General features: G+C 39.5%; 1 protein-coding gene and 1 non-coding gene across 7 annotated transcripts in view; both read right to left on the bottom strand.

Annotated features, from left to right (window-relative positions):
* LOC103659680 (serine protease 58-like) overlaps positions 1–18,045 on the bottom strand; it is a 194,845-nt gene that overhangs the window by 62,981 nt on the left and 113,819 nt on the right. For 3 of the 6 annotated variants that reach the window (XM_040642829.1, XM_040642834.1, XM_040642825.1), the window contains exons 4-6: positions 5,814–5,978; positions 5,044–5,192; positions 3,519–4,652 (exon numbers count right to left, since the gene is read on the bottom strand). The exons of the other annotated variants lie outside the window; for them this stretch is intronic. In XM_040642829.1, the coding sequence (XP_040498763.1) occupies positions 4,503–4,652; positions 5,044–5,192; positions 5,814–5,978 (464 nt within the window). In that variant the 3' untranslated portion in view covers positions 3,519–4,502. Of the gene's footprint in view, positions 1–3,518; positions 4,653–5,043; positions 5,193–5,813; positions 5,979–18,045 lie in introns of those variants that run through there. 6 annotated transcript variants of the gene reach the window in all.
* On the bottom strand, positions 16,067–16,173 carry LOC121099995. The gene has a single exon (XR_005831723.1). It is a non-coding gene; the product is annotated as a U6 spliceosomal RNA (small nuclear RNA).

Here is an 18,045-nt window from a genome sequence, read left to right as displayed (position 1 = left end):
CATTAAGATAAGGAGATTATCCAGGTGGTCCTGGCCTAATCACATAAGCCCTTTAAAAGTTAAAGAGTTTTCTTTGCCTGGTAGTAGAAGAGGAAGTCTGAGAAATTCAAAGCATGAGAAGCATTTGACATGAGGGTGGTTTTCTGTTGCTAAGATGGAGGAGTCCACATGGCAAAGATCTAAGAATGGCCTCTAGGAGCTGAGTGTGGTCCCCCGCTGCCAAGTAGCAAGACTCGGGGATCTTAGCCTTAAAACTGCAAGGAAATGAATTCTGCCAGCAATGTGAAAGAGGTGGAAGTGGATCTTTTCCTAGTTGAACCTCCAGGTGGGGATGTAGCTGGCCCACATCTTGATTTTAGCCTTATGAGACACTGAACTATGGGATTCTTAACTAAGGAAACCGTGAGATAATAAATTTTTGTTGTTTTAAACCAATAAGTTATTGGTAATTTCCTTGATCTTGAGCCAAAACCTATAAAGCCATGTACTCCCTTATCCCTATGGTGCTCCAGTAGTGGGGCTGGTTGGCAAAACTCTAACTAATTTCTGCTGTGTATTAGTTTCCTATTGCTGTTATAAAAAATTACCAAAAATTATTGGCTTAAAACAACACAAATTTATTATCTTACAGTGCTAGAGATCAGAAGGCCAAAATGGGTCTTACTGGGCTAAAATCAAGATGTCCATAGAGCTGCCCTCTTAATGAAAGACTTTCTGGAGGCTTTGGGGAGAATCCATTTCCTTGCCTTTCCAGCTTTTAGAGGCTGCCTGCATGCCTTGGCTTATGGCCCCTTCCTCTATCTTTAAAGCACATCACTCTAATCTCTATTTCCTTGACCACATATCCCCTCTTTCTTTGATCCTTTTGCCATGTTCTTATAAAGACACTTGTGATTACATTGGGCCCACCTTGAAATCTAGGCTAATCTTCCCATATCAAGATCCTTAACTTATACACATTTGCAAAGTCTCTTTTACCATGTAAGGTAACATATTCATAGGTTCTAAGGATTAAGGTGTAGACGATTTGTGTGTGTGTGTGTGTGTGTGTGTGTGTGTAGGGTCATTGTTCTGTCACCACAACGCCCTACAGAATAACATTCTAGAGGCTTTATAAACCAAATTGACATTTGAATCATAGCCCACAAAAGTGGGCTAGACCATACATTCTGAACATAAATAGGTTAAATACATGCTCAATTAGGATATCTCTTTTTTAGAGAGAGAGAAAGAGTGGGGTTGGGGGAGGGGCAGAGGGTGAGGGAAAGAGAGAATCCCAAGAGGCTCCATGCCCAGTGCAGAGGCCAACATGGGGCTTGATCCCATGACCCTGAGATCACGACCTGAGCTGAAATCAAGAGTTGGACGCCTAACCACCTGAACCACTCAGGCTCCCCTCAATTAGAATACCTAAATAGGAATCAGACTTTTATGATATCCAACTCACCAGGATATAGTACAAAATTGCTCACCCTATTAGGCAAATTTCAACTCCAATAAGAAAATATAATCAACAGATGTCAACACCAAGATGATGAAAATGTTGGAATTATCCGACAAAGATTTTAAAGCAGCTATTATAAAAACTGAAAAACAGAAAATCTTAGCAAAGATTTATAGAAGACATAAACATAAGCCAAATGGAAATTTTAGATTTTAAAAATATAATAACTGAAATAAAAAATTCATTAGATGGATATTTTAATTGAACCTAGGATTTAATTTCTAAAAGTGACTAAATGATAACACTGACAGGTCAGTACTACTGAAAGAAGAGTTTATTAAGAGGCATGCCACCATGCAAGGCTACATCAGGAAGTACGAGGGTCAGTCAGGAGGCAGGAGGAGCAAGAGGAAAGCACAGCCACAAGCCTTTATTTGGAAACCAATAGAAGGAATGGGTGAGGCAGGGTAGTCACGTTTGAACAAGTTTAGGATTGAATAGTTTGAATAATTTCAGTAGGCTTTGAGCTATGGTAGTGATACCTGGCCCCGTGTGATTTAGAGGAGAGGAAATATTGGTTTGGTGTGTGAAAGTTAGATAAAGAAGGTGGTTGGGGTACAGCTCTGGATTGGTAAGTTTGCATACAAAAAGCATGTGGTAGACAGAGTCATTTACTACTTCCAGGAATTAGTTAGTTCTGGGAGGGGCACTCTTTCCCTAGCCAGCAAGGCTTCCAAGATGTGAAAGCACCATAAATATAGAAAATAAAAACATATTTAAAATAATGAGTTCAATAGCAAAATTGGCAGACCAGCAGAGTCAGTGAACTTCAAGATAGAGCAGTAGAAATTATCAATATGAACAACAGATGAAAAAGGGATATTTTAAAAAATGAATGGATCCCTGGCACCTGTGGGATAATAACAGATGATTTAACATTCATGTTATCAAAGTTTCAGAAGAAAAAGAACACTAAGCTGAAAAATACTTGAAGAAATAATAGCTCAAACTTCTTAAATTTGGTGAGAGACATAAACCTACAGATTCAAGAAACTGAATGTACCTCCAAACAGAATGAACTTTTAAAAGTTCACACTCAGACATGTCACATTTAACCTCTGAAAAGCAAAGATGAAGGAAGATGAAGAAAAATTTTTGAAAGCTGCCAGAGCCAGAGAGAAACCATGCATTACTGATTGGGGAACAATGAGTCAAATTATAGCAGATTTCTCCTCAGAAACTTGAAGGACAGAAGAAAGAGGCAAACACTTTTTGAGTCCTGAAAGAAAAGCACTGTCAACTCAGAATTCTTTTTTTTTTTTTTTTAAGATTTTATTTATTTATGATAGAGCATGAGCAGTGGGAGGGGCAGAGGGAGAAGCAGACTTTCTGCTGAGCAGGGAGCCCAACGCAGGGCTCCATCCCAGGACCCTGGGATCATGACCTGAGCTGAAGGCAGATGCTTAACAGACTGAGCCCCCCAGGCGCCCCCCAGTATGCTTTATCCAGCAAAAAATATCCTTCAAGAAATAAGGTGAAGAAACACTAAGGGGATTTGTCACCAGCAGACTTGCTCTAAAAGAATGGCTAAAAAAAAAGCTATTCAGTTAGAAAGGAAATGACAATGAAAGGACTCTTGGAACATCATGAATGAAAAAAAAAAGAGCAAAGGAATTATATAGATTGCATACTATAGAACATTCCTGAAGTGACAAAATTGTAGTAATGGAGAAGAGATCAGTGCTTGCAAGGGTTAGGGCCAGGAAAAGTGTGATTATTAAAGTGTAACAGAAGAAGTTTCTTTCTGATGATATGGTGATAGAACCGTTTTGGATTCTGCTTGTGGTGATGGTTACAGGAATTCATACATGTGGTAAGATTTCAAATTTTACCCTTGAAAAGAGTGTAATAAAGAAAGATTGGTGAAATCCAAATAAAATCTGTATCTGAATGAACAGCGTTGTACCACTGCGAATTTCCTGGTTTTGACATTTTACTATGGTTACAGGAAGTATTATCAATGGGGCAAGACTGGGTACACAGAAACTTTCTGTAATTTTTTTTTTTTTTACAATTTGTCTTGACCAATTTCAAAATAAAATATTATAATAAAAATAGGACCTATTATAGTTTTTTTAATTTAATAATTGAGAAAGGTAGGATAAGAGCAGGTGAATTCAGAATTTGGAGAAAATCAGCTGAATTGGCAATTGCTGTAGGATAGATTTTGGTTGGTTCAGTGAGATCATTCTTTGCACACATCTCCACTTATCTATACACATACATGTGCATATGCACACTCACAGACACACACAAACACAATTATACTCACCTAGGTTTTAATATTTCCCTATTATCCTTCTACCATTCTCTTTCCAGCCATCTACCTTAGATTTTTCTGTGCTTAGCATTAGGAAAATTCTCTCAGGAGACCATCCCTCCTCCTGTTGGTGGTCTGACCCATTTAACTCTTCTCTGCACCCACTTTTGCTTCATCTCCTAACCTTTCTTGAAACACTTATAGCTCTTCTTGCCATAAAACTCTAGCCTCTATCTCTATCAAGTATGTTGCCAGCAGCCTAATAACATTGCAGCATTTACTGAGCTTTATTAGATAGGATGGAGTGAGAGGGCACAGGCCTGACTCAGAGGCCTGACTCATCACTAAGTGATGTCAGACAAAGGAGTCACCCTAGAGGTGCCACAGTCTCACCATCATATTCCTGAAGCCCATATGTCCTCTGGAGGGTAGAGGTTGGAGGAGAACTGCTCCATAAAAGTCTGAGGAAACCACGGCAGGTGAGTAGGAAGTTGGAGGAGAAGAAGGGAGTGGTGAGAAGTTAGCTCATTTAGGAGAATGTCATCCAGCTCACATCCTTTGATGACCATTCAGGCTTGGACTCAGAAAGGAGAAGGGAATTCAAGAGAACAGAAGGAACAGAAAATTTCTGATAGCCAAAGACTCTATTCCCATCTTGTTCTGAGGCTTGAGGGAAAGGAAGGGTCAAGGATGGTAGACCCAGTTCTGAGGCCACTGGGATGAGGGAATAGAGAGAGCTCAGTTGCTGTGGATGACTTTGTGGATCCAGTCTGTATAGTGGGAAACCCTGGTGTAGTAGCCAATATCACCTCTCAGAATACATCCTGCTGACCAAGATAGGATCCCATGGAGCTGATTCTGGCACAGGATTGGGGCAGCGGCTAATTCCTGTTAGGAAAAGGACAGATGGGTCAGGCAGGATAGCCAAAACAAAGATGACCTAGTACCTAGTGCCAAGTCCCTATCTGAGGGATCCAGAATAGAAAGACTTAGGTGATAAGGACTGGGAGAAATGTCTAGTGGACATCTTGAGCCCATCCCAGCATTCATTCTAGGCCACATCAGAGTTAGCCATGAAGAAATAAGAACACTCTGAGATGTTTCCGTGCTGGCATCTAAGTTCATTCATTATTGGAAGGACACATTCTTTCCTGGATCCCATTTACCTTTATATCTTCTTGAATGTAGAGACAGGGAATTAGATTGGTTGAGGGAGATACATGGATCCCAAAACAGTGTCCTAGGCCAAACTCAAATGGGGCAGAGGGAAAAGAGTTACCTTACATGTGTGTATGTTCTCCAGAGATGATCCCGCACAGAACATGTTCTCTGTGATTTTAACAGGAATTTGCCTTACAGGGGACTCTTGGCAGTCATCATTAGAGAACCAAAAGACAGTCTGGTTTATCTGGATATCAGGCTCTGGGTCTTTGCACACGAGTGTGTGTGCACGCATGCACGTGTGTGCGCGCGTGCACACACACACACACAGAAAGAGAGAGAGAGAAAAGGCTTTGTTTCTCTTTGATCCTTAACACGTTCATCTTCCTTTTTTCTCCTGTTCCCTCCCTCTTTTTGGTTATTAACCCTCCACCATCCAATGAAAGAAAAAGCCAAAATGAAAAGGAACCATAGAAGAAACATAATGACATGAGAAAACCACAGTCTGGTCCCAGTGTTGTAAGCTGCATACCCTGGGCTTGTGTGCATGTGCTTTTGTTTGTGAATGCTTGTCTCTAAGTTTCTAATGAATAAGCCACACTCAGCATCACCAGTGGGATTACCTGCCAACCCCTTCTTCACCCAGACACCTTTTCACCTTCACCTGGGGGCTGAATGAGGCAAGTACACTGGATTCCAGAGACCTCCAGCCATAAACAGTCATGTCACCAGTTTGGGCCTCATTTCCAAATGAATAAAACTAAAGGTTAAGATATTATAAGTTCTCAGGCTTCTTTGAATTCTCATGATCTATAATAATAATTATATGATAATCCTCTTTGAGTGGATACTAAAGGAGCCTTAGGGTCTGCCTTGAGGGTCACTCACCGGAATTCGTCCATTCCCAGCCCCAGCCAGAGACTGTGCACTTTTCCCCTCTTCTGTCATCTGTGGTATTGGGCAGAACCACCAGCTTCACCTGATCGTTGAGTTTTTGGGGATGACTCAGCTTGATAAGCATGAGGTCATGGTCAGCAGAATCCCGGGTAAAATCTGGGTGTTGGACAGTAAGCATGGGTCTTAAGTTTCCAACCTTGTTTTGGAAACTCTCTTTTGAAGTAGCAATGTTTATCTCAAGAAATCTGGAACAGGCCATGAAGGATTAGATATTATTCTATTGTTCACCTTGTATCCTTTCTTCCCCAACTTGCTTTGTGACTTTGCATGAATTCCTTCCATAACTTGCCAAGACCTCCATTTCCTTGTCTGACGAATGAGTAATTTCTACTGCAGTTCTATAACTCTTTGATCTGTACCACATTGTACATAAGCTTTTCTTCCCTATTGATTCATCCCCTAGTCCTCAGCCTCCCCAGTTCCCTCTGTCTACATCATCCCACACAGAAATCTAACTCATAACCACCTAGATCTATTTCCTGCCTCCTTCCAATCACTTCTCAGGCTTGAGATCCCCTGGGCAAGTTTCTTAAGGGGTGAGCCTCAGTAGCCCCTTAGCAATCTCAGTGACTAAGGGGGACTACCTCTCCCTCTAGGACCCCCATTACTCACGGCAAGAAGCAGTGGGCTGCAGTGAGAACCCACTGTTTGTGGATCAGGGTCCCCAAACAAGACTCATATTCTGAGTTCAGGAAAACCAAAAAGGTGGGTACAGTTTTGATGTCCATCTGATTGAACTGCTGGGCTAATTTTACTTGTATTGGTGTCGGTTTTACATTTATTGTTGTTACTACTGTCAGGGGAAAGGAAGACAGAGTTTTAGAGATGGGCAGACATTCCAGAAGTTGGAAGTCTGAAACACTTTATGTGGTAGTGCTTTGAAATGGTCAATGTGTTATTGACATTTGAGGTGTTACTGAACCATTTCAGGGTTCTTCTGTTAATTTTCCCTTAGACTTCCCTCTGTATTTGTATCCTCCTTCTTTTTACTCCTTTTCTCCTTCCTTCCTTCTGCTTGATTCTTCTCTTTTCCTCAAGCTTCCTTCCTAGCTATATAGCAAAATCACATTATTTTGCCAACACCCACCATCCATTGTGCCAAGTCTTATTATCACAGTCTGAATCTTCTCTTGCACCCATGGAGCCAGAGAAAAATCAGTGGGCTCTAGATATCTCTGAGTGTGCTAGGAAACTTCCAATCACCAGGATCCTAAATTCTTATCTTTCTAACTAATATACTCTCCACCCATCTTATCTAGACCCATTTCCTACACTTTAGTCCAATATGACCTTTTCAAAGTTTTAAGCCAAAATAGGAACCTGCACTCACCAGTCACTGTCAGAATGTTGAAGATTAGAAAGAGGTGGTTCATGTCTGTGATCTCCATGCCCTCTTGCAGTAAGAAGACCTGGGAAGGGAGTGAACTACCAACAAGCTTGATCTTCTAGAAGCTTTGCGAAGGGAGAAATATCAAGGTTGGGTGGGGATATTTAAGGGAGCAAAGTGCTCTGAACCAAGGGAGGATGGCATTGAAGGGAAGAAGGACAATCAGACCCTATTTCTCTAGAGTGTCTGACCTCCCATTGTAGTCTGGGAAATTTTTCTAAGGTGAAATGCCTGACCACAGAGGGATGTCCTATAAGCCAAGAGCTATTAGCAAAGAGAAATCTCAACTGGCCAGTTGTGTCTGCCTTATTCCACTGTCTCCAGTAATATTTCAGCCCCGGTTCCCTTACATTTACTCACCTGTGTTCATTTAGTGTAGCTGATGTTCACCTCTCTGTGTGACATTTACTAGCCCTCAACCTCAAAATAAACTCCCTCTTCTCTGAGCACCAGATCCCCCTCATCTAACAAACTGAGCCTTCCCCCATGCCACACTGACTCTTGCCTCAATGTCATACTGGCTCCACCCCATGGCATCCTCTCATGTCACAGTCCCCATACCATGTCATCCTCCCTCTAACCCCCAGATACCACTGACCCCTCCATGAAACTTTGCAAAGCCACGTGGAGACAGACAGGGTTCAGCATGGAGTTCCCTCAGAATGGAGTCAAAGGGATAATAAGTAGAATGTATTGGTTGGCTTTTGCTGGCAAATTTCCTCAAAACTTAGTGGCTTAAGATGGTAGTCAATTATTTGGTCACAATTCTGTAGGTTGCCAATTTGGGATGGTCTCAGCAGGGATCACTGATGCATCTGTGATCAGCTGACAGTCAATGGTCCCACACATATGTCCAGTGGTTGGCTTGTTGTTCCAGTTCCTCTATATTTTCACCAACACTTGGTGTGTTCAGTCTTTTAAAAACTTTTTTGAGATAACTAGGCCATGTGATCATTTATATGATGGTAGTTGTAAAGTTCCCAAGATCAGAAAAATGGTAAATACCAATGCCCAAATCTTCAAGCCTTTACATATGTCATATTTGCTAATGGCCCATAGGCCCAATCAGGTTGCATGGCCAATTCAGATTCACATGTAGAAAAGAGTCCACTACCTGATGGAAGATGTGTAAAATCATATTACAAGGGCACAGATAGAAAAAGGGGCATAGTTTTGGGCCATTTTTTCTTGCCATTTTATTGTGTAAATTTTCAAACATACAAAAAATTTAAAAGCCCTGTACTGTGAATACTGCCATGCCCACCACCTATTTTTGTTAACTAACACTTTACTATATTTGTGTTATTATATAGTTATCCTTCTACAGTTGTGGCTTTTGTTATAATCTACCACATTGAGGCAACCAGCCAGAGGAATCTGGCTTCCTCTCCCACCTCTCTGACAGCAACTCCTTTTCTCACAGCTGCCACCCTCACCATATAGCCCCTGAGGTGCTGTGATAGCTTTCAAACTGGCCTTCTTTGACAAGCTCTTTCTCGATACAATTTGCCAGATTGTTTTTTTTTTTTTTCCCATTTGTTACGCTCTTGCTTAAAAGCTTGCAGTTGTTTCTAGTGCCCATTATTTCATGTCTAAACTCCTCTGCTTGGCTGCCAGTGCCCTCAGTAATCTGGTACTAACACATGACTCTGTAGGAATATGACATAATGGGCAGAGTCAGAGTTCCTAGGCAAACTCAAAAGCAGCTTGTGTCCTTGAAAGATCTGTTGGTGAACTTCTTATCTCTCTCTAACCAACTCTAGTCCCTGTGGGTCCTAACGTCTTTTAAAATTGGCTATAATCTTTGGCTTTTAGCCCTCTTAGCTTGGTCCCACCTGGACATCTCCCATCAGCACCCTGTAGGCACCAATTTCTGCTCTGACCTGTATATCTTCTCCTTGTCAAAAATCCCTTGACTTTCATTCTTCTACAGTCATCTGTGTCCCTACTGGTGAGCAAGGATAGCTCCACCCCCTGACATTTGGTCAAACAGTGGCCTGTTTTGAATACATTCTTCTGATTGGCTGTGAGTCCTTAGCTATATTTCCTGGGTTCATACAAGAAAGGATTCCATCCAACCTCTGATTTGACTATACCTCTCACTATACTTAAGAGTAAGAACTTTCTCTGCTCCCTATCTGTGCTAGGGCACCCACTGAGCTCCACTTGTTCAGACTGGGTTTTAAGAGCCCCTCAGATTCCAATTTGTGTTCACTGTCCCTCCCACCAAACTATTCCCAGGTGCATTATTTTTCTCTCTTCTCTACTATAGAGTTTTCACTCTGGGCCAGCTAGTTTCTTTGGTATTCTTCACATTAACCATTTTCCTACATGATTCTTTTCATAATTGGGGGCATCTACCTTACCTCACCCCTTATCAGGGAGTCTGCTCCTGACCATAACCCTTGCTAAGTGACTCAAACTTGGATGTCAAAGGGCTAGAATCTGGATCCTCAGAGACACTTCCTGGATCAATGTAGCTCTACTTCAATGCCCAAACCCAGTTCTGTCTGATCTGGGTCTGACACTTCCACACTCATAGCTCATCCTATCAGACCCTCACATGCTTCTGGATGATCTCAGACTTAAGACGCTTTATTTACCTGGTTCATGACCTTGACTTAAGAGCAGGATTTGTATCTGATTCAAATCTGTGTCTCCAGATCCTAAAATAATACCTGGCACTGCATAGGTTTTTTTAAAAAGATTTTATTTATTTATTGGTCAGAGAGAGAGAGAGAGCACAAGTAGGGGAGTGGCAGGCAGAGGGAGAAGCAGGGTCCCCAGTGAGCAAAGAGCCCAATGCAGGACTTGATCCCAGGACGCTGGGATCATGACCTGAACCGAAGGCAGATGCTTAACCAACTGAGCTACCCAGGCGTCCCTGCAGAGCAGATTTTATGCACATACACTCACGCATACACATATACTTTTTTTGGATGAATGAATGAATACTACCTATTTCCTGACTTAAAACTCCTAACAACCTGCCACACTGACCTGACCTCCAGAGAATGTAAGCTTGCCTTAGGTCACTTCCTTGTGAGTTAACGGGAATAGCACTTCCAGATTATGGTCTTTGATTCCAAGGATCTGGTACTAGACATTACTGGCACGAAATTTAATCTTTTTTTTTCTTTTAAAAGCTTAACTGAAGTATAATGATATACAATAAATTGCATATATTTAAAATGTGCAATTTGATAAATTAATGAACATATTCCCAAAAGATTCCTTATGCCCCTTTGTAATTCCTTCTCTTTCCCTCCAACCTACCACCCTATCACTAAGCAACCACTAATCTCTTTCTGTCACTATAGATTAATTTGTATTTTCTAGAATATTAGATAGAGTCATTACAGTAAGTTTTCTTTTTTGGTCTAGCTATTTTCACTCAGCATAATTAATTTGGATTCATACACATTGTTGTGTGACTCTAGAGTTCATTTATTTTCACTGCTGAGTAGTATTCTATTGTATTGACATACCAAAATTTGTTTACCTATTGATGGATATTTGGGTTGTTTGCAGTCTGGGATTATACAAACAGAGCTTCTGTGAATACTTTATATATGTGGGTCTTTATGTAGGTGCATATATGTATATATGTCTTTATGTAAACCTATGTTTCCTTTTCTCTTGGGTAAATAACTAAAGATGAAATGGCTGGATCATATATAGTAAGTGTACATTGAACTTTTAAAGAAGATTGTTTTCCAAGGTATTTTATATTTTTGGGGCCCCTGGTGGCACGGTTGGTTGAGCTTCCAACTTTTGGTTTTGGCTCAAGTCATGATCTCAGGGTTGTGAGATTGGGCCCCTCATTGGGCTTTGAGCTCAGCAAGGAGTCTGCTAAAATTTATCTCTCCCTCTCCCTCTGCCCCTCCCACTCTCTCTCTCTCTAAAGTGAATAAATAAATCTTTTTTTAAAAAGTATTTTACATTCTCACCAGAAGTGTAAGAGTTCTAGTTCCTCTATATTTTCACCAATACTTGGTGTGTTCAGTCTTTTAAAAACTTTTTTAATTGAGATATAATTGACATATAACACTGTATTAATTTTAGGCATACAGTGTATTTGGTCTTTTTAATTTCAGCTATTCCCCTAACTGTGAAATAGTGTTTCAGTTTGGTTTTAATTTGCATTTCTCTATGACTAATGACGTTGAATATCTTTCCATGGGTGTATTTGCCATCCATATATCTTCTTTGATAAAGTGTCTGTTCAAGTCTTATGCCCATTTTTAAACTGGGTTGTTTCATTCTTTATAACTGAGATGTGAAGGGTTTTTAATATATTCTGGATAGGAGTTCTGCAATACTTCCAGTAGCTGGAGGAATGGACTCCTATAGGTCTATCCAGCAGACCTGTTTTTTCCCAAATTTTGAATCTTTCTCCTTCCAAGCTCCTGACTAAGCAGCTATACTATTCATCGCATGAGTCTTATATTTTTATTTCAGGCTACTTTTCTTTCCACACAATGTAGGTGATAAGATGTACCATCAAAGCTCTTCCCATCACTGCTGTCTTCTAGGGCCATGTTTGGATGGGGATTATAACATAGTGGTTCATTTCTGGCTTCACCACATACCAAGCTAATCCATTTGTGTATCAGGACATTTTTTTTTCTTTTCCATGAGCTGATCATAAGGGAACTTTGCCTCCTCCCAAAAAAATATGAGTGTAAGCTGAGAGACAGGCAATGGTGCTATAGTGGTGGATGAAACAGGAGTCTAAGCCATCTATAATGCAGCTTACTTGTCCTTTGATGTACCACTTCCACCCCACTATGGACTTCTGTTGGGCTCACATGACCTTATGACTTAGTGGATCTGACAGAACACACCTTGTAACAAACAGTTCTGGCTGCGTAGCCACTGGATGTCCCAAGATCAGGTGTTCTGTATCTACCAGGGCCTAGTAGCACATCAGGAACTATATTTTGAATGGTGTCTGCTACAGATGGTGTAACATTGTTCCAGAACTCTTAACATCTACATAATAATTCTTTTACTAGGGCTTGCTGGAAACTCCATAAAATGCCTTTTCCCATCACAGATACCTCTAACAGCATAGGTCTGCCAGGCAGTATGGCTAAGGTCTCTCATGAGGTTATAGGCAAGATGATGTCCAGGGCTGCAGTCATGTGAAAGTTTGATTGGGGCTGGAGGATCTGCTTCTGAGATGGCTTATTCACATGGCTTTTGGCAGAAGGCCTCAGCTCCTTTTCACATAAATCTCTCTGAAAGAGCTGCTTCAGTGTCCTTATCATATGGTACCTGACCTCCCTCAAGTAAGTGATCCAAGAGAGAGCAAGGAATGAGGTTTTAATGTCTTAAAAGTCACATATCGTCACTTCTGCAATATCCTATTTGTTAGAAGTAAGACACTAAGGCCAGCCCACACTCAAGGGGACAGGAATTAAGCTCCGTCTCTTGAAGGAAGAAATACAAAGAATTTGTGGGCATACTTCAAAACCACCGCATATGGTATCTTCAAATATTGTGGTGATATGCAGAACGTCCAGGCAGTCTAGGTTCCTTTGGGTTATATTATGACATAGAGCTAAGAATTAACCCTGGTCAAGACTGCAAATGTTTGTATCATTCACATACTTCTGTTCCCTTCCCTTGATAGGAATAGAAATGAATGCATTTGCTAATCAATGTAAGGTACCTGAGGCCATATTAATCTGTTCCAGTAGAGATATTACATCTGGCATAGCAACTGCAATCAGGGCAACTGTTTGGTTTATTATTTCCCAGGATCTGACATTTTTGTAAGGGCAAGACTAGTGAATTAAATGGGGGATAAATGAGGGCCATCACCCTGTATTCTTTAGGTCTTAAATGGTAGCACTAAACTCTGCTATTTCCCTGTTTTTTATTTACTATCATGTGAAAGGGCAAATCGATTTCAGATATTTTACTTTGTCTTCCCCACTAATACAGTTTTTATCCCACAGTACAAGAAATCAGTGTAGAGGTTCTGCCAGTTACCAAGTATTTCCATTCCAATTACACATTGGGATACCAGAGAAATTATTCTTTCTTACTTTTCTCCATGGCACTTATCACCATCTCTTAATAGTACTTATTAAGTATAACTTAATGTACTTAATTCATTTTAATATACTTAATATACTTATTCATTTTATTATCTGTCTCCCCAATGAATCTAATTTCCATAAGGACAGGCATTTTTTTCTTAAATTGATATATTTCTAATGCCTACAAATTGCCTAACACATCCCAGAAACATAGTTCTAGCACATAGCAGGCATTCAGTAAATACTTGTTAAGTGAAAGAATAAATAGTGCCTGACTCTCAACATGAACTCATTGTTGTTATTGTTATAATGGCCCTAAGATTTTCCCATCTCTCCCAGCAAGTATGAATTCAAGTGTGAAACATTCACTATGGAGCAAATTAGGGAACAGTTTCTATAAGAAGATCAGCGATGACTGATGGCACCTCAGTGTCCCACGAAACAGTATATGTGTTGCTGTTTGGCTGAGAGATGGAAAGCAGACCATGAGGGGAACCAGTCCAGAGTCCTTGGCACTTTCCATCTCTCTCCTCCCCTAATGTGAATTGAAGTACATATATTTAATCACTCATATTTTCCAGTGGTAATTATTGTTTTTTCAGCCACCTAAAATGCAATTTCTTGTTTTTAAAGCATTGAGCCATAAAATACTTAAATACTTTCAGACTTTCTCATGAAAAATGGAAAGATATGGCTATTGCCCTATTTACTGGTGCTTAGAAGTAGATCCTCATTTCAAAGGAGGCATGTGCTTTTCTATTTTATCACAGTCCTCATCACTCTTCATTGCCTCTTTCACATGAAGGCTAAATGACAGTTGTCAGTCACCAATGTATGAATCAGACCATTTTTTCTTAAAGTGAAGAAAAAGTGATATTGTTTTTATAACCGAGTCCATACAAAAATTGGGAAGAATAAAATGTAAAGAGAGAGAAATATACATTTCAAGAAAAATGAGAATAGTGTTTTGGGGAGGTAAGACAGAACAAAGATCATTCCTAAGCATTTAATATGTAATATGCAAACAAAGTATGACTAGGTACATAGAGTTCAATTCAAGATATAAGGATTTGAGTTTGCAACCCTTCCTCTAATCCAATAAAGAGGAATACATAGTATAATCTACCTACTGTATGATTTGCAAGGTACTTGTTTCTTTTTTTTTTTTTTTTAATCTGTAATTCACAATATCATGTATGGCAATTTTAGGTGGTTTTTTTTTTTCATATTGACATCTTATCCCCAAGATATATAATGTGCTACTTCAACTCCCAAGTTTTTCCCTTTAGGAATGGAAATAAAAAGAGACTCATTGCTAATTCATATGCTTCATCACTGTTGCTTCCTTATTTACATAAAAGTTTTGTAATTCTAGCTGAAGAACAATTTAATTAAAATCTTAACTAAGCACCCTCATTCTCTTCAATTTCGATATGAGGAAGGGTAATTTATTCTTCTAGTTGCTTTAGTTTGGTTTTAGGATCCAATAACAGTAATTACAACAGTAAAAGTAAAATTGCATATTGTAATTTGAATTCTGGGGTGTCCTTAGCTAGCAAGTACACATGATGACTAAACCAAGTAACAACATCAAGGATCATCATCTGGATGTTTCTTAAAAGGTCAAAAACAAATCCATCACAACCCAGCCATTAAGCTAAGCTTAAATGGTAGGGTCTTGGTGCGTATTTGTCAAAATCTCATAAGGAAACAAGAGTGTTCTCATATTTATCTTAATATGTCTTTTTCCCTTTACCACCTTTCCCATCTTCATTCAAGCCAGTTATAAAAATAAGGCAGTTATTGAGCCCAATATTCACTGATAGCCAAGCAGGAAGCTTTTGGGTGTGAACCAGATTGGGGATGACTCACTGAAAACCAAATGTTTGTATGGAAAGCTCCCCCTAAAATGGCACAAAAGCAAATATTTATAAACATGTTAAAAAAGCATTTTGGAACTCTTGGGAGGAGGGGTTAAAATATCGCCACCCATTACTAATTACACCACTTTGATAAAACATCGCTTTGCTACCATTGTGCTGACCCAGGCTCTAAGCTTTTCAGAAACAAGGTTGCTATACTTGGTAGGACTGTCCTGACTCACAGTATTTTATTTTGAAATATGATTCTATTTTGATAACTTCAGCTCAATCTGTATTTTGAATGCATCAAAAATTCATGTGCTACTTGTGGAAGTTTTAAGTTTCCTATAGATATGTCTCAATTGCAGTCTATACAGAGTTCATAAGAAAAGAGTGGTTACAAATGGAAATTTGTTTCTTGCTGAGCAAACTTTGACCTCAAATGGTATAAGCATATATTTAAATTCTGTACCTTAATGTTGTTTATTGTTTTAAACACCCCTCTCTACCCCTCAAGCAAATAAGAAATGGTTGTTTTCATTCCAACAGATATTTTTGGTGCACATCAGTTCCTGCTTAGACTTACAAAGCATTCGCTTGAGACCCTAGAGCCCATGACTGAGACTATTTGGGGCCTATGGGAAGTCAGTTCCTGTTAGAAACTACCTCTGAAGATGAGGTGATGGTGGTGGTGGAAGTTTGGTGTTTTTTCATCTGGTCCAGATTTGAAAAGGAACCAGGGGGACAGGAAGTGGTCAGGCCAAGAGGCCAGCCCTCCTGCTAAATCTAGCTGCCTACCCTTTTTCTGTGACCCCCTACAAGGGTTCTTAGGTTTGTTGGCTTATTTTATTTTATTTTATTTTATTTTATTTATTTTATTTATTTTTAAATATGGAACACCTCACAAATTTGTGTGTCATCCTTGTTCAGGGACCATGCTAATCTTTTCTGTATCATTCCAATTTTAGTATATGTGCTGCTGAAGGGTGCACTTGTTGGCATATTTTAAAAAGGACATTGAGCCACCAGGCATTGATGATTGAACTCATTGAACTAAACAGTAGTACTCCTTTAGAATTTTGTCTTGTATCCAAAAAACTAATGAGAAGTGGTTAGACTAGTGGCTATAAAGAGATATGAATACAGAGGCTAGTATCAAGGAGAGATAATAACATCTTTGATCTACGTATTTGGGACTGGTGTTATCTTCCTCTGTAGCAAAAACATCCTGACGAGATTAGTGTATGGGGACTGAGTTATAGCTTTGCTTCCTTTAGCCAAGATCATGAGAAAATGGGTTCTCTAGATAATGAATTTCCTAGATTTCTGGAGTTTCCCCCATTAAATNCCAAAATGTAAAAAAAAAAAAAAAAATTAACTACAGAAAATGGAAGGACCTCTATGGAGTATGATTGAAGGGGTAGGGGCAGTTAAGTGAGTTTTTACTTCTCCCTTTATGCTCTTCTATAAAGAATAAATTTTTAAATAAAATTAATACATATTATTTTATTATTTTAAAAAATTTACTTGGAACTATTTTTACACAAATAAATGGGTTATACATTTCTGACCTCTCAAATAGAGCCAAACTGAGTTTTCTTTTGATGATTATTATCATTCTAAAACTCAGTTCTTCTCTGTACTACAAAGCAATGATACCCTGAAGTAGTCCTGGGGTGTACTGAATGGTTTATTCCCACACCAAGTGTCTGCAGACTTTTAATTTATTTCTCACAATTTTTTTGCTGTCTGTTTTGCTGTGAGATTGTCAGTTGTCACTTCATCCTGACATAATTTCACCTACCTTTAGCAGCCTCTCTTTTGAATTTGTTGCTTTAATTTGATGCTCTCTAATTGGCTGACTGGTTGGTAAGTCACATAAACAAACTTGTTTATAGTCTATGTAAAATTATATTAAATGAGCATAGAGTGTATGCCCAAGGGTCACTCCTACATGAACAAAAACAAAACAAAACAAAACAAACAAAGCTTTAGTACATTTATTTAGAGATTTCAGTCTTATCCTTTCCATTTGGATCCCAGCTGTATTCAGATACTAGGCGACACTGGATAAAAGAGTTATATATAAGTGAAATGATGCTCTGCTGTCATGTAATAAAATGAGTTGCATCCTTTTTTCCTTCCCTTTTGAAATTGCTCAATAGCAGTCCAGATAGATGCATGTGATATTAAACTGTAGTTATTCTCTTTCTTCAGGCTAATTGAAATGATAGCCCTAAACATGTTGCCAGTTCTAGAATAATATTTAAATTAGAAATAATTGCCGGGATTTGGATAAGAATTCATTTATAGTAAATGTTCTCAAATGTGATAAATGCATATTTGGCCTTTGTCCTTGGTTCCTGACACAGAGCTTCTACCCTTAGAATTTCCTGAAAAAGCGTAGGGGCAGGTTTTGTCATTTATAAGATCCTTTCAACCACACCAGAGTTGTATATGCTAATAGGACAACTCCTGGTGGGCCACTCGGTAGCTTTAGGATGAGGGCTGGTTGCCAGACGAGCCAACCTTGTTAGTGAGTTAGAACTTCCAGCCCCATCCTGCTGACCTCCAGGGACAGAAGGTGGAGATTGACTTAATCGCCGATGGTCAATGATTTACTCAACCATGCCTATGTAGAGCAACCTCCATATAAACCACTAAACGATCAGGTTCAGAGAGCTTCCCAGTGGGTGAACATATTGAGCTGTTGGGAGGGTGATATGCCCGAAGAGGGCATGGAAGCTCTTTGCCCCCACCCTACCTTATATTTTGCCCAAGCAGTCTTTTGGCTGTTCCTGAGTTGTATCCTTTGTAATAAACCAGTAAATAGCAAGTAAACTGCTTCTGAGTTCTGTGAGCCG

This window comes from Ursus maritimus, unplaced genomic scaffold, assembly GCF_017311325.1.
Source record: "Ursus maritimus isolate PB19 unplaced genomic scaffold, ASM1731132v1 scaffold_1, whole genome shotgun sequence".
Lineage (NCBI taxonomy): Eukaryota > Metazoa > Chordata > Mammalia > Carnivora > Ursidae > Ursus > Ursus maritimus.
The sequence above is the reverse complement of the archived record's forward strand: the minus strand, read 5'-3'. Positions and strand labels throughout refer to the sequence as shown.